This window comes from Phyllostomus discolor, chromosome 9 (assembly GCF_004126475.2).
Source record: "Phyllostomus discolor isolate MPI-MPIP mPhyDis1 chromosome 9, mPhyDis1.pri.v3, whole genome shotgun sequence".
NCBI classification, from domain to species: domain Eukaryota; kingdom Metazoa; phylum Chordata; class Mammalia; order Chiroptera; family Phyllostomidae; genus Phyllostomus; species Phyllostomus discolor.
The window spans coordinates 93,959,232-93,984,797 of NC_040911.2; the positions used below are offsets into that span (position 1 = coordinate 93,959,232).

The 25,566-nt window shown below is 51.6% G+C and overlaps 1 protein-coding gene and 1 non-coding gene across 3 annotated transcripts; one reads left to right on the forward strand and one right to left on the reverse strand.

The window, feature by feature from the left end:
• Positions 1 to 5,464: 5,464 nt before the first annotated feature.
• R3HDML (R3H domain containing like) lies at positions 5,465 to 15,350 on the forward strand. Of its 2 annotated transcripts, none has more exons than XM_036009864.1 (6): positions 5,465 to 5,625; positions 6,285 to 6,594; positions 9,482 to 9,600; positions 9,719 to 9,851; positions 11,016 to 11,131; positions 14,732 to 15,350. In XM_036009864.1, exons 1-6 carry the CDS (start codon positions 5,600 to 5,602, stop codon positions 14,862 to 14,864), a joined length of 837 nt encoding a protein of 278 aa, XP_035865757.1. In that variant the 5' UTR covers positions 5,465 to 5,599; the 3' UTR covers positions 14,865 to 15,350. The 2 variants fall into 2 exon arrangements, with proteins under 2 accessions (XP_035865757.1, XP_028379420.1); XM_028523619.2 differs by having other exon boundaries at positions 5,465 to 5,573.
• On the reverse strand, positions 10,707 to 10,808 carry LOC114507140. Its single transcript, XR_003685411.1, has one exon. It is a non-coding gene; the product is annotated as a U6 spliceosomal RNA (small nuclear RNA).
• Positions 15,351 to 25,566: the final 10,216 nt, after the last annotated feature.

The window sequence follows — 25,566 nt, forward strand, 5'->3', positions numbered from 1 at the left end:
AGCGGAAAAGTATTTCCATCTGAAGAGGGATGGGCTGTGGGGGGAGTGGGAGGGCGGTGTGCCGTTTTACCGGACAGGGACTGTGTGTGTCAGTGCCGGGCTCTTCGGCTGTGTGTGTGCCATGCTGGGGGTTTTCCTGGGTGAGCCAGGGAGGGTATGTATGTATGTGGGGTGGGAAGCGTGTGCTGGGGAGACAGGCAGGGGATATTTCTGTCGGGGTGTGTCTTTTCTCTTTTATGTAGGATTTTAGTTTTACCCTTGTTGAAAGGGCTCTTTTAAAGATTTTTAAAACTATGTAACTCAAACTTTTTAATGGAGATATACATTGATTTTTTAAAATTTTTTTTTAAGATTTTATTTATTTATTTTTAGAGAGGGAAGGGAGGGAGATGAGAGAGAGAGAGAGAGAGAGAGAGAGACATCAATGTGTGGTTGCTGGGGGTTCTGGCCTGCAACCCAGGCATGTGCCCTGGCTGGGAATCAAACCTGGGACACTTTGGTTCCCAGCCTGCGCTCAATCCACTGAGCTACGCCAGCCAGGGCTGAGATATACATTAATTTTAAGTGTCAAAATATAAAGGGTGCAGCTAGAGGAATGTTTATATATGTACACCACCCAGATCAAAATATGACGCTGAGGCGGCACCCTCAGTAGGAGCTCCGTGCGCTCCTCTCAGGCAGCACCCCCGAAGTGGCCCCTGTTCTGACTTCTGTCACCCCAAGTTAGCTTTGCCTATCCTTGAGCATCTTGTCAACGGAATCGCACAGCGTTTCTGTTTGGCCACGTTAATAGCTAACATTAAACAAACTTTGCTTTGTGTGCTAACATTTCCCGTATCTCACTGAATTTCTCATAATGGCCAGATAAAGCGGCACGTATTTACTGACCCAGTTTGCAGATGAGGAGACTGAGGCTTAGACAGGGCTCGTGCCCTGTCCTGAGGGCCAGGCCACCCATCCGACTCCACACCTCTGGTCCTTGCCCACTAGACCATCCGGCCTCCCTCTAGGTCCCCTGACAAAGAAACGACACTGTTTTGGGGATGCAGAGAGAGTGGGAGTCAGACCTGGGCACCCAGAGGTGCTTCTGGGTGTGCTTTATCTTCTGAGGAGTCAGCTTCTCTGAATCTGTTGGGAGACCTCTCCTACTCCCCGGGCTGGGTCAGGAGCGACCACCGGCAGCCCAGCTGCCGCTGAGCTACGGAGACGCACAAGCCACAGGGTTCGAGTCCTGGCTCCCAGACGTATTTGCTGTGTGACCGTGGGCCGGCTGTCTCCCTCCATGTCCTCGCCCTTTAAAAAGAAGATGAAAACCCTCATGCCCGGCTAAGGTGGCAACAGAGGGGAGGTGTCACTGTATGAATTACTACTGCTGTTTGTTTTTAATCTTTTTCTGATAAAATGAAACACAAGTACAGAAAGTCACATAAAATAAACCTAGTAAGATGAACCACATGTAGCCACCACTCAGATCAAGAAATGGCCCGCCCCAATCATAGCCAGGCTTTTACACTATTTCTTTGTGTTTCTTTATAGTTTTATGGCCTGATCACACATCCCTAAACGTTAGAATTTAGTCTACATCATTGAAAAAAATGTGTATTTTTTAAGTGTCCACTGACTCCTCCCGCATCCCTTTTATTTTCTCACAGTGCATCTTTTCGAAGAACCTGGAACATTTGTCCTGGAGAGTTTTGAAGGGTCTGGACCACCACGGCATTTTTTTTTCCACGTGTGCTCTCCTTCCTGGAGCTCCCTCCCTCTTCCACTCGGATTTGGAGTTAAATAGCTCTGGTTGCAGCCCTGAGTCTGCCCGTTGCTGTGTGACCTCGGACAAGTCACGTAACCTCTCTGAACCTCTTTCCTCAACGGACAAATGAGGGCATGACCTAGAAGATCCTTAAAGGCCTTTCAGCTTCCTCAGTCTCCTCTCTCAAGTGCCAGGCTCCTGTCCCACAGTCTCTTCTCAGAGGCAACCGTTGCAGGAAAAGGACCAGAGAGACCTCGTGTTGGCATCCAATTTCCGCTGCGAGTAGCTGTGTGGCCTTGGGTGAGTTGCTGACTCCCTGTGAGTTCCCACTTCCTGATCTGTAGAACGGGGAGCCTGAGACTGGACCCATGAAACTGGAGCCTCACCGAGACCCTGCCTCTAAGGCACTCAGTGCCTGGCATCGAGTACGTGCCACATAAATGTTGGCGTTGTTGTTATTAGTACTCGCTATTATTATAGGTCACATCGATTGACCGCGTACTCTGTGCTGGGCATTGTGTCGAGTGTCTTTGGACGTACTAACTAGTTTAATCCTTACAGCAATGCCATCTGTCATTTTACGGAGGAGTGCACTGAGGCACAGAAAGTTTACGGAGCTGGTGAGCCACAGAGGAGGGTCACAGGCGCAGGCTCCCTGTGAGCCGAGGAGCTGTGCCACTTCGAGTACCGCCGTAGTCTGGAACCGTGGTTTTCAACCGGGGCGCTGCAAGAGTTTTTAACGTATGCAGTCCTTGACTGTTTAGTCAAAGGCACTGACCTCTTTTCTCTTAGACTGTCAAATAAGAATATGACGACAGCCAGCACAACAATAGCAGTCTGGTGTGAATGAATCAAGATTATACCTATTTTTAACCCTGGTTGGTTGGGTAGTTCAGTTGGTTGGAGTGTCATCCCGATATGCCAGGTTGTGGGTTCAATCCCCAGTCAGGGCACATACAAGAGTCAACCAATGAATGCATAAGTAAGCGGAACAACAAATCGATCTTTCTCTTTCTCTCTCTCCCTTCTTCTCTCTCTAAAATCAATAAGTAAAAATTAAGAAATTAAAACAAAATTATACCTATTTTTTGTCAGATCAGCAAAAAATATATATTTTTAGTGTGCTGCAGAACTTTAGCAAGTATTTGTGTGTGCCATGAGACGAGAAAGGTTGAAAACCGCTGGTCTAGACCAACTTCCCCTTTCTCCGCCCAAGCGCAGAGGGAATTCCAGGAAGGGTGTGGGTGGAGCGGTAGCTGAATCCAGAGTGATTAAGATCCCAAGGGTGAGAAAGCGTGCTTACCCCAAAGTGAGATCCCAGCCACGGCCTTCATCCGGGTTGCCCCCGAGTATTTCCTGCCCCCACTTTCTAGTATTTACCTACTGGAAACCTGCCTTGGACAATGAAGACACCAGAGAGGGTTCCACCTGGTGGAGCGGCCAGGGGTGCCCCTGTGTGTTGGCCCCCAGTGCGAGGTCTGGGTTTCTGTGAGTGTGTGAACGCACAGGGTGGGAGATGGTGATTCCGCATGCGTGACGGAAGCATGGAGCTGCACCTTCCTCCATGCGTGTCTGCCTGTCTCTGTGGAGAGACAGCAGAACCAGCCTGCCTACGTACCTATCCCACCTCTGCCACCCACAGGATGTGTGACCCCAGGCACATTTTGCCTCAGCTTTCTCCTGCGTGTAAAAATGGATGTGATGACAGCAGTACCCACCAGATGGCGTTGTTCTGAAGGTTGCATGGGCTTATACCTGTACAGTGATTAAAATGATGCTGGGCACTGAGGAGCAAGTACAAACAGCTTATATGTATGAGATAGGATTAAATGTGTAAAAGGTGGGTTTTTGTGTAACTGAGGGTGCACAGTAGAAAGGATCTGAGGGGCTGGGGGAATGGGCTGTCTCTGTGATTTGTGGGAGAAAGATGTGCTTGTGTGAGTGTGTGCGTGCGTGTACAAGTGTGATGTGTGCACAGTGAATGTATGTGCATTCTGTAAATGTGCAAGGATATTCACACAAACAAGCTCCAGGCCCTATGACAAGTCACCGAGGCTCTGTGTGCCTCGGTACCTTTGTCTGTGCAGTGGGTGAGGTCACGACCCCCGAGTTAGCTGTGAGAGACGGATGTGCCCTGAGCCAATGCAGGCGCCGGGACAAGTTCATGTTAAGCATCCTGAGAGAGTGGGGCGTAATCGCTGGCACTCCTGGGATGGGTCCTGAGTGCCAAGGCTGTGTCCTCCGCCCCTGGGCTGCAGGACTCCCCCTAGTGACCTGTGGATCCCAGCCCACTCTAGGCAGAACAGCCCTAGTCCAGTTTCTCCGATGGGGTGCCTGAGGCCCAGAGAAGGCTAGGGACTGGCCCCGGGGCCCCCAGCGCACTGGAGGCTGAGATGGGGCTAGGCTGGAACCAGTCTCTCTTATCCTTGTGGGCTGGGGGAAAGCCCTGCCGAGTCTGTGTTGGCAGCTCCTATATCCCTCGCTGCCCTGCCTGCCCTGCCTGCCCCGAGTCCCGCCTGGACTGGAGGAAGCTGCTCCAGAAGGAGGGTGTGTGCTTCGGCAGCAGGGGCTGTCTGGGCTGAGGAGGCTGAAACTAGGTGGCTGCCTGGGGTGAGATTGCCATGTGTCTGGGGAGGACCCTGCCTGGGTAGCCCAGTCCCAGCTTCCAGCCCTGCTCCACCACCTGGCTCTGCCTGGGGGAGGAGGCTGGAGGCTTGCAGGCACTTCAACTTTTTTTTTATATAACACCTTTCTTGTAAGTCTACCCCTCTTATACAAAACTACTGCTTGTCACTCGTGGAGAATACAATTAGTCAGAGGGAGAACATTAAGCTTTTGTAACCTGGAAGGACGACGACGAAGGGGCTTGCAAGACACATATGCGCATGCGCAGTGCCCCGGAGCTGCCGGAGCGCCCCACCAAGGCTGGCATGTCTAATCCCTGCAACCGTGCTCTGGGCAGGTCCCGCTACGACAGGGGGGCATGAAGTGGTCGAGTAACTAGCCCAAGGACGACACCCAGGCAGTGAGTGAAGTCGTGGGGTTTGAGCGCAGGTCACAGACTTAACTAACGAGGCTGCGCGGTGCTGTGAGCGGCATCGCGGCGAATGTGCCCCTGGCTTCTTCCCTTTGCACCTACGTTGGTCCGGTTCCAAAAACAGCATCCTTTCACACACCCATAGGGCCCGAGGGTCAGACCTGGATCTGAATCCCGGCTCTTTTGCAGGTAGGCCTGCTCGACTTTTGTTCTGTCACCTCTGAGGGACTCAGTGTCTTCACCTGCAGAACGGAGAGCTGTAGTGTCTGCCTCTGAGAGCTGGCTGAGCTCGTGTACGAAGCATTTAGCCCATGTCTGGTGCATAGTAAGTGCTTATGAGGTGGGCCGTGTTAACAGCCTGCTCTGAGGCCAGAGGGCCTTGCAGGGAAAACAGTCAGAAAATGCCCTGGATGCAAAGTGGCCTTAACATGTTGGGGTCTGGAAGGCAGAGCGAAGCCTCAGGATCTCCCAAGGTGGGTTGAGACTTCCTCTAGGAATCCCTGCCACTGCCACATCCCTGCCCCTGCACGCTCCAGAGGGCAGCGGGAACAGCAGAGGCTAGACCGGGTGGAAGAGGAAAGCCCACAGCCGGGCAGTGGGCGGAGCCTGCGGTCCGCGTCTGGCCTGGCTGGAAGGGGAGGGGGCTGAGAGGCAGGGCATGTCAGATGCCAATAACCCCCCGGGGGACTGTTAAACTCGCTGTGCTGCCAGGCGGGCCAGGGTGTCTGCAGAGGTCCCCTGCCTCCTTGGTCGCCTCCTGCCACCCACCTGGGCTGCCTGTCCTGGGTACGCGCCCCTGGGGAGCCTGCCGCATGGTCTCCTGCAAGCCTCTCGTTAAGTCTATTTCTCTCTCCCTCTTCTCTGTTCTTTTTTTATCCCCTTGCCTTTCTCTCTCTATTCTCTTTCCGTCTCTCCCCTGTTCTTCCCTTTTCCCCTCCTATCATCATCTCTCATTCTCTCTTGTATCCTTCCACCTATTCCTTTCATTCCTTTTCTCTGTATCTCTTTTTATGGTCTCTCTCATTTTTCCCATTTTTTTTCCTTTCTTTCTCTCTGCCTCTTTCATTTTTCCGCGTGTGGATCTTTCTGTGTCTTGCTCTCAATTCTGAAAGGGCAGTGGCTCAGGGACGAGAGCACCCTCCCTAAGCCTTGGGGAAGGTTGGCCCTGCCCTCCGAGGGCTAAAAGCAGGAGGGGGGAAGAGGGCGTCCGGGACGGGGAGGACTGGTGTCTTTCTCCTGGGCTGGTGGGATGGAGCCCTGGCTTTGAAGTGGTAGCGCCACCTCAACCCAGGTCCCGGTCCAGATTAGCTGCCGCCTGGGCATTTTTTCCTGCTGCCCAATCCACTGAGTCCACTGGCGTGGGGAGGACGGGGTGTTGGGCACCTGGACCAGAGCTGAGTCAGGACGTCTTTGCCAAGTTCCCAGGGTTAGCATCCTCTGGGGTGGCAATGCTGGAGAACACTCAGGCTTTGGTGCCCTTATGCCCACCCCCTCCAGGCAGCTAGCCCTGACTGCACAAGGCAGACGTGTGTGGTCCCTTCAGCCAGCTATGCCCTTGCTACCTGGCACCGTGGGCCTGGCAGGCCTGATCTTCTGGGCAGGCCAGATAGTGAACACCTTGGTGCCCAGTGCCGCCCCAGTGCCGGCTTGGCCCAACAGCACAGCTCTGCATCCCCTGGGTGGCTCGGGGGTGCCCCACTACCGGCGGAAGCGCCACATCTCTGCCCGGGACATGAGTGCCTTATTGGATTATCACAACCACATCAGGGCCACTGTGCACCCACCAGCCGCCAACATGGAGTATATGGTGAGTCCCCATGCCCTCCCCAGCCCCACTCCCGGCAAATACCACTTGTCTTAACCCATCCTGGAAGGGCTCACCGTTCCCAGCCTGGCCCCCAGCCGGCGTCTGGGTGTCTGGACCCTGTGGAAAGGACAGGATGTAGCCGCTCATTTTGAAGGAGAGGACGTGAAGGTGATTGCACAGGTGTTCGGGAAGTCAGGGGCTGGGGACGGCTGTTGGTGGCGCACCTACTATGCACCGGGCCCTTCATACAACGCTGAGGGCCCTCCTCCTTCAAGGTGGGAAATGTCTTCTTCATTTTCCAAGGAAATGCCTGTGTGGAGAATTCATTTGCCCAAGGTCACCCAGTTGGGATTTCAACCCGGGTCTGCCTGCTGCTAAAGGCTGTTGTTGCAACCAACACAATACCCTGCCCGAGAATTTTGGCTCCCTACTGGCACCCTGCAGCGGGTGGGTGGCTGGAGCTTTTCACGCTATTGTCTCTTTGCCCCGGGGGTGTGATGGACATACCCAGACCACCCCCCCGCAAGCCGGTAGAGTAGAGTTGGGAGCTGCGGGGCTGGGGCCTGGGCGTCCCCAGCTGAGGAAAACTGGCAGCTGGCCATGGGAGGCAGCTGGGAAGTCTGCCCTCAGAGGGACCGGACTGATGGCTCTTTCTCCAGCCTCCCGGAGTGAAGGAGGGACCTTTCTCTTCACCCCAGTCCCTCCTCTGGGACCCTCGTCCCAAACCAGCCTGGAGACACAGGCTGCCAGCCCACCCACAGATTTCTTTAGGGTAAGAGATAGCCAGTCCTACGCCCTCCAAGACTGGCTACACACAGCCTGCAAATTCATTTGCAATGTATCCATTCACTTACTAGTGCCTGCTTAAAGCCAGGCCCCGTGCTGAGCCTCGAAGACGTTGCCCAGCACAGGATGGACGAACGCCCTTCCCTCAGGGAACTTACATTTTAGTGAGGATGACAGAAAGCAAACATCAACGAAATACATGCGGACTGTAATGGCAGGTGGTGACGAGGAGCGGAGTGGGGTGGGGAGAGAAGCAGGAGTGGCAGGCACCCAGAGGTGGGGGAACCTGTGTTTGTTCGTTGACTGACTCATTTTTTATCAACACAGCCACCGGCACATGGAGGGCCCTCCATCTTCAAACAAATGACACATTTATTGAGCACCAGTTGTGAGTGCAAGGCACTCACTTCAACAGGTGTTTAATGATGGCTGCAGTGTAGAGCGAGAGACCGACGTCTCCCTAGGGGCCTCCTCGGGGAGGGTCAGTGAATGCAGGTTCCATGTTCGAGTGCCCCTCCCCTCGGGTCCCCTCCTGTCTACTGACTACAGGAGTCACGTCTCTGTTTTCCTAACATTCTGTGAGTCAGACAACCCGGGGGAGATGCTGGCAGCCCTCTCTTGGTGTCCCCATTTCTTCCCCATGGGCTGGCTTCTGCCTGTAGGACAGAGGACCCCTGCTCAAGGAGCCTTTTCCCTCCCACAGCCCCAAGAAAGTTCCGGCCTGGTTCACATTCTCACACCCTCCAGGACTGTGTCACATCTCGTTCCTTGCTAGACTGTGAGTCCTTGGGGCCTAGAGAGATACTGTTCAAGCCCTGGCCAGGGGGCTCGGTTGGCTGGAGCACCATCATCCCGTGCACCGGGAGGCTGTGGGTTCGATCTCTGGTCAGGGCACATACTAGGGTTCAATCCCACGTCAGTGTGTGTACAGGGGGCGGCTGACCGATGTTTCTCTCTCTCTAAAATCAATAAACATATCCTTGGGTTAGGATTTAAAAAAAGAAATACCATTTAATATCTGCTGAAGAAACAAATAGAGAATCCCAGGAAGTCAGAGCTGGAAGGGAACTAGTATTTTTTTTTAAGATTTTATTTATTTATTTTCAGAGAGAGAAGGGAGGGAGAAAGAGAGAGAGAGAGAAACATCAATGTGCAGTTGCTGGGGGTCATGGCCTGCAACCCAGGCATGTACCCTGGCTGGGAATCGAACCTGCGACACTTTGGTTCACAGCCCACGCTCAATCCACTGAGCTACGCCGGCCAGGGCGGAACTAGTATTTTTTTAAGCAATGCCTTCTCAGGCTATAAAACTTGGAGCATTCGTGCATTGTGAAATTATGAAGCTGTTATGGAGGATGAGAAGGGCATTCTCCAAGTACGGGTGTGGACTGGTCACCAGGATGACCTCTCTTGGTAGAGCCAGGTGCTGAGCAGAATGCCTAGCGTGCTGCCGTGTGTGTGTGTGTGTGTGTGTGTATCTTTATAACTATATGTAACCATATGTGCAGTCGCAGTGCACATGCCCGCACGGATCTGGGGTGTTTCTGGAAGAGACACAGGAAGCTCACGGTGACGCCCGCCTCTAGCAGGCGCAGAGGCTGGAGGGACATGTGACAGAGACGAGAGGCTTCCCACTTTTCCTCCTTACGTATTAACCTTGCGCATGCTTTCATTGTTCAAAAAATATTTCAAATTCCTTTAAAGTTTAAATAAATACATTTTAAAAACACAATAAATGAAATAAAAAGTCAGTTATTCCCATCACCCTGGGCTCAGCCACTTCTAGGGGCTGCTGAGAACTCCAGGGCCCACCCCCTGGGACCCTGCTCGCAACGGGGGCCGAGTCATGGAGGCCCGTGAAGAGAAGAGGGCACCAGACTAGGAGTCAGAGAGCCGGGCGTGCATGTCGGTTCCTATGTGGACCTGCTGTTGGCCTTGGAGTCACAGGCCTTCTCTGAGCCTCAGTCTGCTCATCTGTCACGTGGGTGGTTGCCGGGTTCCAAGGGAGAGGGAGGCACGGTCCCAGGTAGACGTGCGCATCTGGGCACTGTTAAAGATGGTGGTTGTTCCCCTGGGAATTTCATGGCCTCTCTTTCCCCAGGTCTGGGACGAGCAGCTGGCCAGGTCCGCCGAGGCCTGGGCCACCCAGTGCATCTGGGCCCATGGGCCCTCCCAGCTGATGAGATACGTAGGCCAGAACCTCTCCATCCACACCGGCCGGTGAGTGACCCTCTGCCCTTCCCTCACTCAGTCACTCAACATGCTCACCGCGCAGGCTGTTGGCAGAGCGACTTTCCCTTCCCCCGCCCCAGCGTGCCCCATCTTCTCTGCCTCCCAGGTACCACTCGGTGGTGGACCTCGTGAGAGCATGGTCCGAGGAGCGGCAGCATTACTTGTTTCCAGCCCCGGCGGACTGCACCCCGCGCTGCCCCTGGCGCTGCAGCGGCCCTGTGTGCTCCCACTACACCCAGGTACCCCTCCGTCGGACTGCGGGCTGATGGGAGAACGGAGGGACAGAGATTACAAGCAAAACGTAGACTTCCTTTTGCATGATAAGCATGTTCCTGGGGAGTTGGATTGAGGTGGGCTGCATCCGGTACTGAGTGTCCGAGGGGGACCGGCCAGACTGTGTGGCCCCACGGTGGGGACGTGTGGTGTGACAAGTTCCAGAGTGCTTTGGAATTCAGTAGGTCCAAACATGTTCTAGTATTTGCTGTTTTCTTAGGCTCCCACTATCTTAAAAAAAAGAAGTGACAAAATAAGTTTACAAAAATCATAGTATATTCTGAGTGCTAATATTGAATATGTTAACATTTATCACACATAAAAATGTGATGCAATGTAACGTTGTCAGAAATAAGACAGAAACTTCCAATTGTGTGACAGATACCTTCTTTGGCTCCCCTCGGGCTCTCTGAGATTCACTGGGAGCTAATGTTAAAATTCTAGACTTGAGACGCTCTAAGAAAGGTAAGGCCTAAACTGATGTCGTTGCTAACATCTCAGGAGATATCGTTGCCTTCACTTTAGAGCCTGAGGCACCGAGTGGCTAAGTGCCTTGGTCACCGCCACTCAGCTGGTGGTGCTGAGATTCTGACCCAAGGCTGTTTAAGTCCAAAGCTTGTCGTTTAACCCCCAACACAACAGCGATTTTCAAACAGTGGTCACTAGGGAAAAAGAAAAGAAAAAAAGAAAAGAAAAGAAAAAAGACCTAATAAAACAGTACAGAAAATATTAGCATATTTCACATGATAAAATTAAATATTGGTTCATAAAGTTTTTTTGTGTGTATGTTCACAGCGTAAGAGTATAAAATTTCTTTCTTTTAAAACGTGGAACTCTTCACGAATTTGCATGGCGTCCTTGCGCAGGGCCGCGCTACCTCTGTATCCTTCCAGCTCTAGTGTATGTGCTGCCAAAGCGAGCACTAGAACTGACTTCTTACTGTTGGTTGTAGTAAAAAGAAAAGTTTGAGAAACATTCTAGTTCAGCGTTTCCAGCCCCCCTCACCTTGGAGCAGGCAGACCTCACTTCATTCACCCCCTCACTAAAGCCAGTCCAAGGAGCTCCCCACCCCAAGGAGCCTGGGCCCCCCTAAATCCTTCTCAGCCGCCCTCGTCTGCGTCCTCCCTCAGATGGTGTGGGCGTCCTCCAGCCGGCTGGGCTGTGCCCTGCACACCTGCGGCAGCATCAGCGTCTGGGGCAGCACCTGGCGCCAGGCGGTGTACCTGGTCTGTAACTACGCCATTAAGTAAGTGCAGCCCTGGGATGGAGGGGCCCCGGGACGGGGAGGTGGGTCCTGAGGTGGAGCGGGCAGAATCCGAAGACAAGGAAGGCACACGGGACACCCTGCCTTCCTCTGTTCTAAGTAACCTCAATGCCAGGCATTTTGGTAGTTTTAGAGTCCATTAATGACCCTTTTCCTTTACCCAGGTTTCAGAATCGATGGGGGGTGGGGACGAGGACCGAGGCAGGTGGGCAGGCAGTCTCGCTGATGAAGTCAGTAGTGGAGACTGTGGCTTAGACCTGCCAGCCACGTGTGTTCCCAAATATCTCACTGTCGAGCTAGACCTGCACACCCACGGACGGGCCTCCTCCGACACAAGCAGCGCCGGCCCGGCTAAGCTCACCACACGGACCAGAGCCGCCAAGAACACGCTGTGTGCCCGGCAGGCTGGCAGGCCCCAGAGGAATGGAAGGGTAGGATGAGCACATTCCGCTCATCAGACTCGCCAGTCAGCCTGGTGGGAGAGAGGTCACGCGTGGTCTTCATGCCCTGGAAACACGGAGAAAGGGGAATGGGAGTCTCTATCCGATGTACAGGATGCAGGCTTGCAAAAGTCACAGGTTCTTACAGGGACAGAAACAGGAACAAATTCTAAATCAACTCGATATTTAGAATTTTAAAATTACATGACGAGAGCCAACTTTGACTCTCATGCAACCCTTGGTCGTTTACAAAATATCAATACCCTCACCTTATTGTCTCACTGAAGAGAAGGAAGAGAAAGAAGGAAACAAGGGAGGGACACCGAAAGGTGATTTTCCCTTTCACAGATTAAGATACTGAGGATCAGAGAGGTTACGAGAAGCCGCAAAGCCGGCAAGTAGCAGAGCCGTTTGAAACACAGGCCTCTTAGTGCCAAGCCCCACATTATGTCCGCTGCGCCATCCCGATGTCCTGGAAGTCATGGGTAGCCTGGACGTACACTCGCCAGCTGCGTACTTTTCAGATGGTAACGTCTATTGACACCATGTATTGTGGCCCAGCTTTATGAGACAAGGAAAGAAATAACAACCAAATTCCAATGCATACAGCTTACAGAACTCCTCCACTTTATTTGCTGATATATCAAATTGTCACAACGTTGACTGTTAACAGCGTAGTTGCTAGGATGTTTAGACCCTGAGGTCCAGGTTGTCAGGGTTTGAATTGTAATTTAACTTAACTTCTCTATGACTTTTCTTCATCTGTAGAGTGGATGCACGTTCTCTCATAGAATTGTTGAGAGAATCAAGTGAGCGGACCCAGCAAACGCCCCCAGGCTCATGAGACATTCTGGGTTTGTGTTGGTTCTTACTGTCATCACCAGACCTGGGCTTAGTTCCTAGCTCTCCCGGGTGCACAGTGAGGGCTCTGGAAAAGCCGTTTTGTCCCGGCAGCCTCCTCTTTGTAAACAGGGCCAACAGCGCCCGGTTCCCAGAGGGTCACAGTTCACCGCTGCCCACGGTACCTGACGAATAAGTGGCAGCCACGATTATGACTAGGTTACAGGCTCTTTGAGGATGGGAAGTAGATCTTATTCATTTCTCTATCTTTTCATTACAGTGATGCCAACCCTTTGTTTTTTCAAGCAGTAGATCATTTTTCCAAGTGGTTCAATTAAACCAAAAAGAACAACTCTGATTCTATCGCCCTTGGCGTCTCCACCATTCCGTCTCCCTGCCCTCTAATTCCCGAGAGGCCTTTAGAAAACTGTGTCCTCACAGACCTGGCACAGGCCCGTGCCCAGCAGATGCTCTGGGAGGATGAATGAATGAGTTCCCCGTGGAACCAGAAGGACATACTTTTCTAAGCACTCGGGCTGACTTTCCTCGTGGTCCTTCAGTAACCATGTTTGAAGAAAAAAGATTCCGTTTCTGCCCACAGAGAGTGTTCATTTAAAGTGTGGGGAAATAAGGCACTGGGACTTACAGAGATAACCAACACTGTAGGCCAACAGCAAGATTATTAGGCAGCCACGTGCACAAAAGAGCTGGAGGAGTGATTTCTGGCCTTGAGAGGGGAAAGAGGGCAGAAAAGAGAAACCTGTGGGTTGGGGTGGAGAGGAAAGTTTTGGGAGACGAGGTGTGTGAGCTCGACCCACTGGACCCAGTGCTGCTGGAGTGGTCCGGAGAGTAGCGGACGTGAGCCCGTAAGCCAGGGGTTGGCAGACTACCGCCTGTGGCCAAACTCTGGCCCGCTGCCTGTTTTTACACATAAAGTTTTATCGAAACACAGCAAAGGCATTCATTTGCATATTATCTGTGCCTGTTTCCCTGTGATAGGGACATCTGGCCTGCAAAGCCTAAAATATTTACTATCTGGCCCTTTCAAAAAAAAAAAAAATTCACCAATTCCTGCACAGGCAATGGGAAACCACGGAAGGTTCTTGAACAGGAGAAGGTGGTGTTCTGTGTTCCTTTATTTTTTAAAAACAGCTTTATTGAGACATAATTCACATACCATACAACTCACCTGTTGGAAGCATAAAATATATTACATTATTACCTTTTAGAAATTGTGGTAAAACATACAACGTAAAATTTGCCATTTTAGCCATGTTTAAAGTGTACAGCTCGGTGGCATGAATTGCACCCACGGTGTTGTGTGATCATCGCCACTATTTCCAAAGCCTTTTCATCGCCCCAGAGAGAAAGTCTGCAACCCTTAAGCCACGCCTCCCTAGGCCCCTCCTCTCAGCGGCCGTGGGCGTTTGAAAGGATGGGCTCGGGAGCAGGTGGGTGGACTTGGGACGAGGCCATCGGAGACATAAATGCACGGCAGTGGCCGTAGGGAGGCCTCACGGAAATGTCCCCCCCGCCCCCCCGTGACTGAATTATACTCATCGTCTAAGCGTTCTAGCTCTCCTTTGCACAGCACTCTTGTAAGTTACAAGGTAGCTTCATGTAATTTTTTAAAGACTTTATTTATTTATTTTTAGAGAGGTAAGGGAGAGAGAAAGAGAAAGTGAGAGAGAAACATGAATGTGCGGTTGCTGGGGGCCATGGCCTGCAACCTAGGCATGTGCCCTGACTGGGAATTGAACCTGCGATGCCTGGTTTGCAGCCCGCGCTCAATCCACTGAGCTACGCCAGCCAGGGCAGCTTCACATCATTTTTACGGACACCATTCCATTGATTTGTTCTAGTCAGAGGATAAAGTAAAGGCTCACGAGATGAGGCGGTTTATTCTGTCACCAGTTGGCAGGCGGCAGCATCTAGGAACAGGCTCGGAACCCAGGTCTGCCTGAGGTGGGGTGAGCGGTGGCCTGAGGTGGGGTGAGCGGTGGCAGGAAGAACAAGAGCATCCGCACTTCAGCACTTATGGGGGAGTCACTTGCTGGCCAGGCCTGGTGCTCGGGGCACGCACACGTGGCTCCATCATTTCATCTTCACTGCGTCTCCCTGCTGCAGGGAGGTCTTCTCTCGGCTTTACGGACGGAGAAGCTGAGGCTTGTGGAGGTGAATTCCCCAAGGGCGTACAGCCAGTCTGTTGGCAGTGCTGAGATTTGGAAACCTGTGCAAAGGTTGTTCACGGAACTCCCTTCTGCCCTCTGACCCCATCTCCCTGGAACCTTTTTTCTTCCAGGGGCAACTGGATTGGCGAGGCACCGTACAAGACGGGGAGGCCGTGTTCCGCCTGCCCCCCGAGTTACCAAGGCAGCTGCAGTAGCAACATGTGCCTCTCCGGGCTCCAATCCAACCAGCTCCGGGGGTCCTGAATTTCCCCAGGGCTCCAGCGGGCTTCTGGGTGGGCCTCAGCCTCCAAGGGTCCTTCCCTAAAGGTCAGGTCAAGGGATAATTCTTTTTTAAGACATGAATTGATTTCCTTCCATTGATCTGAATTTTTTTCCTGATAAATGTCTAGCATGTGCCAGAAGAAAACGACCTGCCTGCCTCCCTTCTTTTCTCGGCCGCATCTTCCTTTTCTCTGGCCTCCAGGAGAGAGACCTGCGTCTTGAATTGACTCAGTTCTCAGAGAGCCAGGGCTAGAAGGAACAGTGGCAGCAGTTTTGCGACTCTTAGGCCTCAAACTCACAAGTCTCTGTCCCTCCAATAAAAGGCATCTATTAAATAACTCTTCGCCGGAAACCCAGCTCCATTCACCCACTAGTAGCCAATCAGATTCGGGTAGGCTTGGAAGATCTGTGGTCCCCTCCTTGAGCTGGGAATATTTCGGGTCTGAGCTTTTAAAACATTGGGGATACCCCCTCCTGTTTCCTATTACTGGATCCACCACAGGGTCCAGGACCCGCCCCCCCACTTCCCTTTCACAGATGGGTACACTGAGGCTCAGTGAAAGCGTGTCACTTACTGAGAGCTGCAGGGCTCGTCTGAGAAGGTGCCCAGGTTGGAAGCTCAGGCTCTGACGTCCTTTTCAGACACCTCTCTGAGCGCTCAGGACCGAGCGGCCAAAGCCGAAGTTGGCCCGAGGGAAGGCTCTCTTCCTGAAGTCTTCTCCACCGGCTTCCAGTCACCCTCTCAGCGTCTGCCTCGGGCTCTCCCTTTCATCTCGTGCCAGCCCCATCCCCATCTCTCAGCTCTCTGTGTCTCCTGTAGAATCTCATTCTCATTCCCATTAACCGTTTCCCCTTTCCCCACCCCACCCCACCCCACCCCACCCAGAGGCCATTAACATACAAAAGCTCTTTTGTCTCCAGAGATAGTAAAACTTCTCCCTCAGACCTTGCCCTCCAGCTGGGGCTCACACCCCGCCCCACCCAGCTGGAGAGAGCTTCAAAGACAAGGGTGGAAACAGGCCCCTCTCCCCAGGCTCCCTGTGTTTTCCCAGGAGGAGGGAATTGTCTTCTCTTTTGGTCATTCCCACGTAGGCCACAACCTAAACAGGTGACCGCCACCACCCTCGCCCCCAAGAAAGTCCTCTGAGATCAGATGCTGTGGCTGTTTCTGGTCCCTCCCACTCTCAGCTCCCAGGAGAGTCCAGAGGAGAGAAGGGAGTTGAGCAAGGGGGAAAGGAGCTCACGAGGAAGCCCAGGGGAGGGGGCAAAGAGCCCCTCAGCGCCCCCCCCATCCGCTTTGCTGCAGGCTCATCAGCTAGACCAGTGCACGTGTGCCTGTGTGCATACCATTAACTCTCTTGCGGATGAGAAAAATGAGGCTTAGGTTGGAAATGAGTAAGAGAAGCAGGGACACTGTTGTTAGTTCGCTATTCTCAGATTATATCCTTCCTACTTTCTTTACAGGTGGGGTATTAAAATATTCTTTCATTTATAAGACAATGGTGATAATAAATGTTAGGTATTCAAGGAAACTATTAATGTTCTTATATTGGGGGGGTGGCTTGCCAACACTATGTCAATTTCCCAAACATTCTGAAAATTTAAGTGGCACGTAGCCCCCTGAATTAAATAGTGGATGTGCTAATAAAGAACGGACATGGGACTGCTCTTCATCTGACCCTATTCTTGTGTGGTTTTGATTTCCCACCTTGCCTTCCTGTGTTCTGAGTACTAAGATAATGAGAATAACAGCCCCTGGCATTTGTGAACTGCTTACGATGCCCTTAATCTCACTGAATCGTCGCAGCTATCTTAAGTGATAGGCACTGTTCCTATCCCCATTTTACAGACATAAACACTGAGGCTGAAGAAACTGGATTTGAATCTGCCCTGTAAGACTCAAAAGCCCAGTGTCTTAACCTGCTCATGCTTCTGCCTTTCACCTGAGAAGAAACACAGAGACTGGACACAGGCAGAGACAATTAGGCAAAGAGTGCCATCGTGGGGTGGGACTTCCAGACGACCTCCTGGGCCGTCCATTTCTGATACTGGCTCTGAGGAGAGCCCATTCTAAAGGGAACGAGCAAGGTGGGCCTGCCTTGGACATGCAGGCCTGGGGGTGAAGACTCGGGTCAGGGGAGTTGCACGTAGTATCTTTGCTTGGTAAGTTCCGTCCCAACCTTCAAACCTCTGTATTATTTTATTCTTTTTGAAGACTTTCATTCTGCAATCTCATTTGACTACTCATTCGTCCATACATTTACCAGCCAAGAGGGTTAAGAGCACAGACTCTGGAGCCAGACTGCCCAGGCACAAGTTTGACTTAGTGGCTGGGTGTGTTTGCGGTGAGTCGCTGTGAGCTCTCAGTCTGGTCTGCAAATGAACACACTGACAGTACCTGCCCCCACAGTCGTTCAAACCATTCAATGAATGAATACACGGCAACCATATAGAACAGGGCTTTGCACATAGTAGGTGCTATAAAATTGTCAACTCTGAGCACAGTGACCATTCATATAGATTGGGGTGGGCCAATGATGACCCACAAGCCAAATGGAGCTCTCTGCCTATTTTTGTAAATAAAGTTTTATTGGGATACAGCCATGCCCTTTTGTTTATATACGTTCTATGGCTGCTTTCGGGTTTCCACAGCAGATAGGAGTAGTTGCAAAAGACTGTGTATCTCACAAAACCTAGCTGGCCCTTTACAGAAAAGTTGGTCAACCCCCGAGACCCGCGGTGTTCCTCTCTTCCTGAAGCTCACAGTTCTAGAGGGACAGTTAAGCGTTGGACAGGAGACGAATGCAAACACTCCGCTATAACGGAAGGAGCTGCTGCCTGGGAGGACAGGGAATTACAAGAGCACACTCTGAGCTAGAATGGGTGGTCCTGGGACTTCCTGCAGAGGGGTGTTTTCTGATGCAGGAGAGAAGCCGGCCAGGCTCTGGGGCGGTGATGACAATGTGGGTGCGAAGCTGGGGGAGAGAGCACCTGGCGGTGTCAGGGGCTAGAGAAGACCTGCTGGGTGTCGGGGGACAGGGACTGAGATGACCGAGGGGAGGGGGGCAGGGGCCAGATCATGAACAGTCTTGGGGTTTCACTTGAGGACAATGGGGCAGCACAGCGAGATTCTAACAGGGCAATAGCACGTCAGATTTGCATTAAAAAATATAATTCTGGCTGCATTAAGTGGGGAAAAGCTTTGGTGAGTATAAGAGTGGATGCGGGGGTCTGGGGGTGGGGTAAAGGCATTTTGGTAACCCAGGTGAGAAATGAAGATGGCGTGGCCCAAGATAGCGGCACTGGGAACAAAGACAGTGGATCCGTTTCCGAGATGTTTAGGACGTGGAATTCGAGGGGACCTCGCAGTGGTTGGGTGGAAAGGGGTTAGAGTGGATGAGAGCGCCATTTTATCAGGTGTGGAATACAGGGGAGGAGTTTTGATGGCAGCAAAGAGCAGGAGTGTAATTAGAGGCACATCATGTCTGAGACGTCTGGGAGACGTGTGCATGGAGACGCTGGGAGGCAGTTGGATGTGTGACTCTGGGCTCCAGAGGAAAGTTGAGGTTGAAGATACACAATAGGGGGCCCCAGGCATAAGGTATATGTGTGGCCGCAGAAGCCATGGGAATGAACGTGATTAGGGAAAGAGAGACAATAGATTAAGGGAAAAAAAAGTGAATCTGGAACTTGGTCCCAAGTAATTCTAGTATTTAAGGATGAAGCATGAGCTATCAAGAGACAAGAAAAAAATAGTCAAGAAGAAAACCCCCCCAGAAGACTATTGCAGGATGGATGCGAAGGGTAGAGGTTATTAAGAGGAAGAGGCGTCAACTGCCCAGCCTCGCCTGGGGTCTAGTGAAGTGTCCATTGGACGTTGGGGCGTGAAACCGTTCTCACTCACCAGTGAGGACCGAGTGGTGTGTCTGGAGGAAGGGGGACACAGTGCTACAGGTGGGGGAAATAGAGGGAGCTAACGTAAACACCTATTTTACAAGCTCAGCAGAAAGGAAGGAGAGAGCGGATGTAGCTGCTGAGATGGGGAAGGAAGTTCTTGAGGGGATCGTTTATGTTAAAAGAAATGTTATAGCGTATTGAAACATCGATAGGATTCTGCTTCTAAAAATTTGTCCCACAGATATACTCCCCCCAAGTGGGTCAAGACACGTGTATGAAGACAGCCGCATCTATTCGCAGTGACAAAAGCACGGAAACAACCTACATGTCCAGCAACGGGGCACTAGGAAAACCACTGGTGGGAGGTTCACACAATGGAACGCCACACAGCTGCTTGACACAATGAGGTAGGTGTGCTGGTGCAGAGATGGCGCTTAGATACTAAGGGGGGGCAGCCAGTGGCAGAAGACAGTGCCTAACGTGTCCCTGTGTATTTACATGCATTTACGCGTGTGTATGTCTTAGCTCAAGCTGCCGTAACAAAATACCATAGCCTGAGTGGCTTAATCAATGGGAATTATTTTTTCATGGTTCTGGAGGCTGGAAATCTGAGACCAGGGTGCCAGTGTGTTTGGGTGCTGCGAGACCTCTCCTCTTTGGCTTGCAGACGACCGCCTTCTCACAGACAGGGGAGAGAGAGCTCCCTCAAGTTTCTTCTTAGAAGTACACCAATCCTGTCAGTCTGGGACCCCGCCCTTATGACCTCATCTAATCTTAACTACTTCCGTAAAGGTCCTGGCTTCAAATACAAACTGGGGGGTTAGGACTTGAACGTACGAATTCTGGGAGGAGACAGTTCAGCCCGCCTGTGGCAGTGTGTTCACTGTCACGTGTGTACGTGTGTGTATACGTGTGTATATGTGTAATGTCTGGCAGTATATACAAGAATCTGTTTAAAGTGTAATAGAGCGAGATGTGGGACTAAGGTAAGAGGGAGATTTATTTACCATTATATGCTGTTTGTCCAATTTTCATTTTTAACATGTGTATGCATTACTTGTTTCATTTGTAAAACTAGTTTAAAACAAACAAGAGCAAAAGAAAAGGTCACATCACACAGTTATAATTAAAAAGACTGACCGCAAGAAGCCGTGGTCAGGGTGTGGAAAGAGGGGCTCTCTTGCCCTGCTGGCGGGCAGAATAGTACGACAGCTTGGGACAATGGCTGGGAGTGGCTTATACATTAGACATACACATACTGTGTCAGCCAGCAATGCCTCTTCTGGATATTTTTAAAATTGTTGTTATTTATTAATTTTAGAAAGAGTGAGGAAAGGGGAGAGAGAAGGAGGAAGTGGGAGAGAGAAACACTGATTTGTTGTTCCACTTATTTATGCATTCATTGGTTGATTCCTGTATGTGCCCTGACCAGGGATTGAACCCTCAACTTTGGCCTATTGGGATGATGGTTTAACCAACTGAGGTACCCGGCCTTGAAATTTAACCAAGAGAAATGAAACACATGTCTGCACAAAGACTTGTCCATGAATATACATAGCTACTTAGTCCATAATAGCTCCAGGCTGGAGACAACATCATTGTCCATCACCAGGTGAATGAGCGAACAAACTGTGGTATATCCATTCAGTGGCCTTGCCTTAGCAAGAAGAGTGGACAAGATTGAGATGAAGCTCACGAACATGCTGAACAAAAGAAGTCAGACACAAGAGAGGACATGCTGTCCGATTCTATTTCTACGACATTCTAGAAAGTACTAGTCTCATCTAGAGTGACAGAAGGCAGATCAGCCCTTGCCTGGAGTGGGAGGTGCCTGGGGGGTTGATGGTGGAGGAATAAAGCCAACTTGAACGGTGTGTACATTGGCCAAAACTCACAATGCTATATGTGAATCGGACCCCAATAAAGTTCATTTTAAAAGTGTAACGAGGGAGAGGATGAATACATAGGAGAAATCACTAGTGGTCCCATTGGGCGCCTGAGCAGCAGGAAAGGTGGGGTGCAGACCCACGTGGATCTGGACAGAAGGAGGGGAACAAAGGGCACACGCAGGTGGACTTCCGTGGGGAGCGAGGCAGTGTCAGGCTTCCATTCTCTGTGTGAAGAAGGCGAAGACTCATCCTGCTGAGGAGGAGAATGGCCAAGGTGTGAGGAGGGACAGGGTCTGACCTGGAGGCAGAGAGTGGGAGAGCAACAAGAAGAGACGGCAGAAGCGCGGCACCGTGCAGAAGTTGGTGATCGTGGGTCTACGGCGGCTCCCATCTGTCCTCTGAGTGATTTTGTTCTCTGGGCAGTGACCGGCTGCCGGCACGTGGGCACAATGAAAGCAAGGCCCTTCGGTCTGTCCAGGCTTGTGTTTTTGTCAGGTGGTTGGAAGGTAAGGAACTGAGAGAGAAGCGAGATGGAAACCAAGATAATACTCTGGAGGAAAAGAAGACAGGAAGGTGAGACAGGTAGGGAGGAAATAACAGGAGACCGGAAACAGCCAGTGTCCAGGGCCCAGCGGTCCCCGTGAGAGGGCTGAGCGGGCACCCTGAACAAAACAGACTGAGCAGAGAAGAATGTATCAGTGAGCCACCTTAGAACGGGAGCAAAGCCTGAGGTGGCCATTACCATAGGGACGTCATTTACCAAAAGCCATGCAGCGAGACAACGGTGGAGCTGGGTGTTCCAGTTCTTCTGGGTCCCAGGTTTTACTGCTTCCCATTGGACTGCTCTCTAATGTGGCAAAGACCTTGATTTCAGAATCCCTTGATTGCAGAGACCCGACACTGGGGCAATAGAAACGGGACTGTTCTCCAAAAGCCAGGCGGAAGGAGTCTAGCATGCACGAGAGCTGAAATGCAGGACGGCTCCACTGTCAGAGGCCAGGGTTTCAGCAGCCTGCAGCAGTGGGTGACCTTCTAAAGGGGCAGGAGACCAATGGACCAGTGGAGGGGGTGGGCGGAATGTCTTCGGTCCGTGGGCCTGGAGTCAGACCCGGGTTTCTCCACCCCCGAAAGCAGGCATCAGTCTGCAGTCCTATCTTTTCCATTATCTGATTACATCACGGCCATCTTCTCCATTAGCCCACGGGTCCCATGGCTGCAGGGGTGATGTCTACTTTGCTCATCCCTGTACCGCTGGATTCTACCACAGAGCTCAGTATGCAGTTGGTGCTCAATAAATGTGTGCTAGATGAAGGGGAATTCTAACTCCAACCCTTCTGTGTACCAGCTGTGAGACTCCAAGCAATCGGCCTCTCTCTGTGCTTCAGTTTCCTCGTCAAGGTTTAATTTAAATGGGCGATGCCTGTTCGCATCTCCTAGCATCCAGTAGGTGCTTAACACATAAAGTCCGCCATCCCCCACCTTTTCTCTTCTCCTCCTCCCTCCCACCTCCTGCCACACCCATCCTGCGGAGTCATAAAGCCCAACCCAGGCTGGACTCTCACCTCCCCATCCCCTCCTGGCCGCTCTCGTTCCTCAAGTTGAGGGTTGGGGAGCCCGTGTTCCCTGCTTCTGGCTTCAAGTGTCCCCAACCCCAGAGTGCAGGACTGGGGCCCAAAAGGACCCCAGGTCTTGCCAGGTTGCCATTGTCATGGCAACAGTGACAGTCCCCAGCCGCAGGTTCCCTAAGTGACTGGTTACTCTTTAACGTATCCACCCACCTTGGGTGATTAGAAGAATCAATAAGATAACCGGGCGGTGGCAGCTGGCTGCACTCCTGCCTTCCTGGTGAGCTGACTCCCACTGCTGCGGTGTGTGGGGCCCTGGCTCCTCCATGCCCCCAGGTCTTTGGCTGGGTGGGCTCGGCCATGGTCAGTGTGAACACGCCCCTCGGGGCTCCAGTGGAGGGTCCCTATGGTGAGTGGGGCCAGTGGTTGGGACTGGGGGAGGACCGAACAGGGCGGACCCATGCTGAAGTTTGGGAAACCATGGGACGCCCTCCTGTACGTTTCGGAAGGGACCCAAGACCCTCTGAGGGCTCCCGTAAAATGGCAGGAAGCCCAGAGGAGGCATGTGACTTGCTTTGCTAAGCTTGCAAACAGGGGCATGGCGGCTCTGGTACGGGAAGTGCTGGGAGGGGCCGCAGGGGCCCTAGCGCAGCGGCTGGGCTCATTTCCTCCTGCCTGGAGTGACCACTTTCCTGAGTATGCATCCCAGGATTCTTCCAAAATTTCTCAGGGGCCGGGGCAGGAAGCATCATCCCCACTTGCCTCGGGGACAAACTAAAGCCCACAGGGAGCCTTGCCGGGCATGCTTGGTGAGCAGAGTCAGGTCTGGGTGGGATAGGATGCAAGGGGAGAGGTGGCTGGCCCCTCTGCTGAGGGCCATCGGATAACTCGGCCAGGGGAAGTGGTACAAAGCAACACACAGCGTGCGGCACTGGAAAATGAGAACGATCTCATGCTAGTGCGTGCAACTAAGACGCAAGGTTGGGGAGGCGTGTGTTACTGATGGAAAAAGGCTTGGGCTCTTCTGCTCTGGGGAGCTTCCGAAACTGGAGGTAAGGCTGGTGCCGGACAGGAGAGGATGGGTAAATAAAGCACGATATATCTTTACGACGGAATGCTATCCCATCGTTGGGAAATAATGCAGACCTGTGTGTGGACAGGGAAGGACCTCCAAATTCCATTCAGTGAAAAAGTAAGTTGAAGAACTGTGTACAGCATGTAACATTTCTGATAACAAAACGGATATGTGCATGTGTGTGTACACACATTTGTATTTGCGCAGAAAATTGGTGGGAGGGCACAAAGAGACGGGGAAGAGAGTTTTGTTTCTGAGGAGGGAGGTTCCAGAGAATGTCTGTTTTCCTTTTGGGGGGGCACATTTTAGATTTTTAAAAATTAAGTGCTTTTTATGAACCAACTTAAATCACACCCATGCCCAGAGCTTGGCCTCTGGAATTGGTAGATCTCAGTTGTAGTTCTATGACTTTAGACAAATTATTCAAAATTTCTGTGCCTCGTTTGCCTTATTTCTGAAGCTGAGAGAGAGCGCCTCAGGGTCTTCCTGGACAACTAGAGGGAAGCAAGGGTGTAAGTCCTTGGCAACACACGCGTGCGTGCACACACACACACACACACAGAGTAAGGACTTGATAAGTTTTCCTTAATGTCATCGATAGCTGAGGACAGGTGGCCTCAAGGAATCAGGGGCTGGTCTCCTGACTGGTCCAGGAGACCCTTCTCTGACCCACCATCCAGCAGGAGTCTGTGATGCAGAGGAATTTGCAAATCCCGCACACCCGCTGTGTGTCCTCCGGCAAGTCACTTCCCCTCTCCGAATCTATTTCCTCGTCCGTCGAATGGAGAGAACAACAGAACCCGTCTCATGGAGAGTGGTGGGATTAGAGATTGCATAGCTAGAGGGCTGGGCGTGCCTTAGGTGCCACATAGGAGGTTAAAACACAGTTGCAAGACTTGGTTAACCCTGTGGCCAGAGGAAGACTCATTGTCTCCCAAAGGGGCCAGTCAGTTTCTGGAGGAGAGCCCCAGGCCACAAGCCCAGGCTAGGGGTGAACAGAAAGCCCCATAGAGTTCCCTCCAAAGGATAATAATAATAATAATAATAATAATAATAATATACTTGGCAGCCTCTCACCGTGTCCCAGGTCTATCCACTTTGTAGGATGTCCACTCATGTCCCTTTATCCTAGCCTCAGCGCAGTGCTCATCACACAGCAAGTGCTCAGCAAACGGTGGCTGGGTGATTGGATGGATGGATGCTCTATGTCTATTACCTTACTTATTCTCATAATAGTGTGCATATATATGAACATACCGTTTTGTTACCAGAAATGTTATACGCTATACACAGTTCTTCAGCTTACTTTTTCATCAGATGCTTGTAGCATACCTCCTCGTGAGCTGTGCCGACCAAAAATGTCTCCAGACATTTCCAGATGTGCCCTGGGTGCATGTAACACTACTGTGTTGTAAGGAAGCAGGAGTAGCCGCTGGGCAGTGTCTGCCACAATGCAGTACTCTGTGACTCTCGTGTTGTGGTGTTTGCCTTGGGTGCCAGGACACAGCCCAGTGCCAAGTTTGGGGCTGCTCTTAGCAGCTGTGAGGATAAGATGCTGTGGTGTGCATATCTGTGTGATAACCTGACTCCTGGTTTTGTTATTCTCCTGCCGTTGTTTTCCTTCAACAAGCTTCTCTTAATTACATATTTTGGCACTTTGGAAATTTGCTATTTTTCTAAGTATCTCAGATCTCCTTGCGAGCAAGGTCTGTATTTATCTCATTCTTCTTGTTATACTCCAGGCTACCACAGGTCCTGGCCCCATGTAGACTTTGATGGAGCCTACACTATTTAATGAATGAATGAATGGGAAAATGGATGGATGGATGGATAGATGGATGGATGGATGGATGGATGAATACATGAGTGGTTAGATAGGTAGATGGTTTGATAAATGGATGTAACATCCATGGTGGATGGACTGATGGATGGGACCCATGAATTAATGGTAGTTGAGAAGTTTGGTAGGTGATTAGATGGATAGATGCAATAATGAATAGATGTGATGGGTGAATGGGTGGGCATGGTGGATGGAAGGATGGATGGATGGATGGATAAGTAAATGGATGGGATGGATGGAGAGATGTGTGTGTGGGAGAATAAGTACCTGTGCAGGCGGGTGGGTGGATGGATGGATGAGCGTGGTGGTGGGTGGGTGGGTAGATGCAGAGATGAATAAGTGGATGAGCGGGTGGTTACATGGATGGGTGCACAGATGAGAAGGCTTGGGCTGGGCTGAGACAGCAGTACCTGTAGGT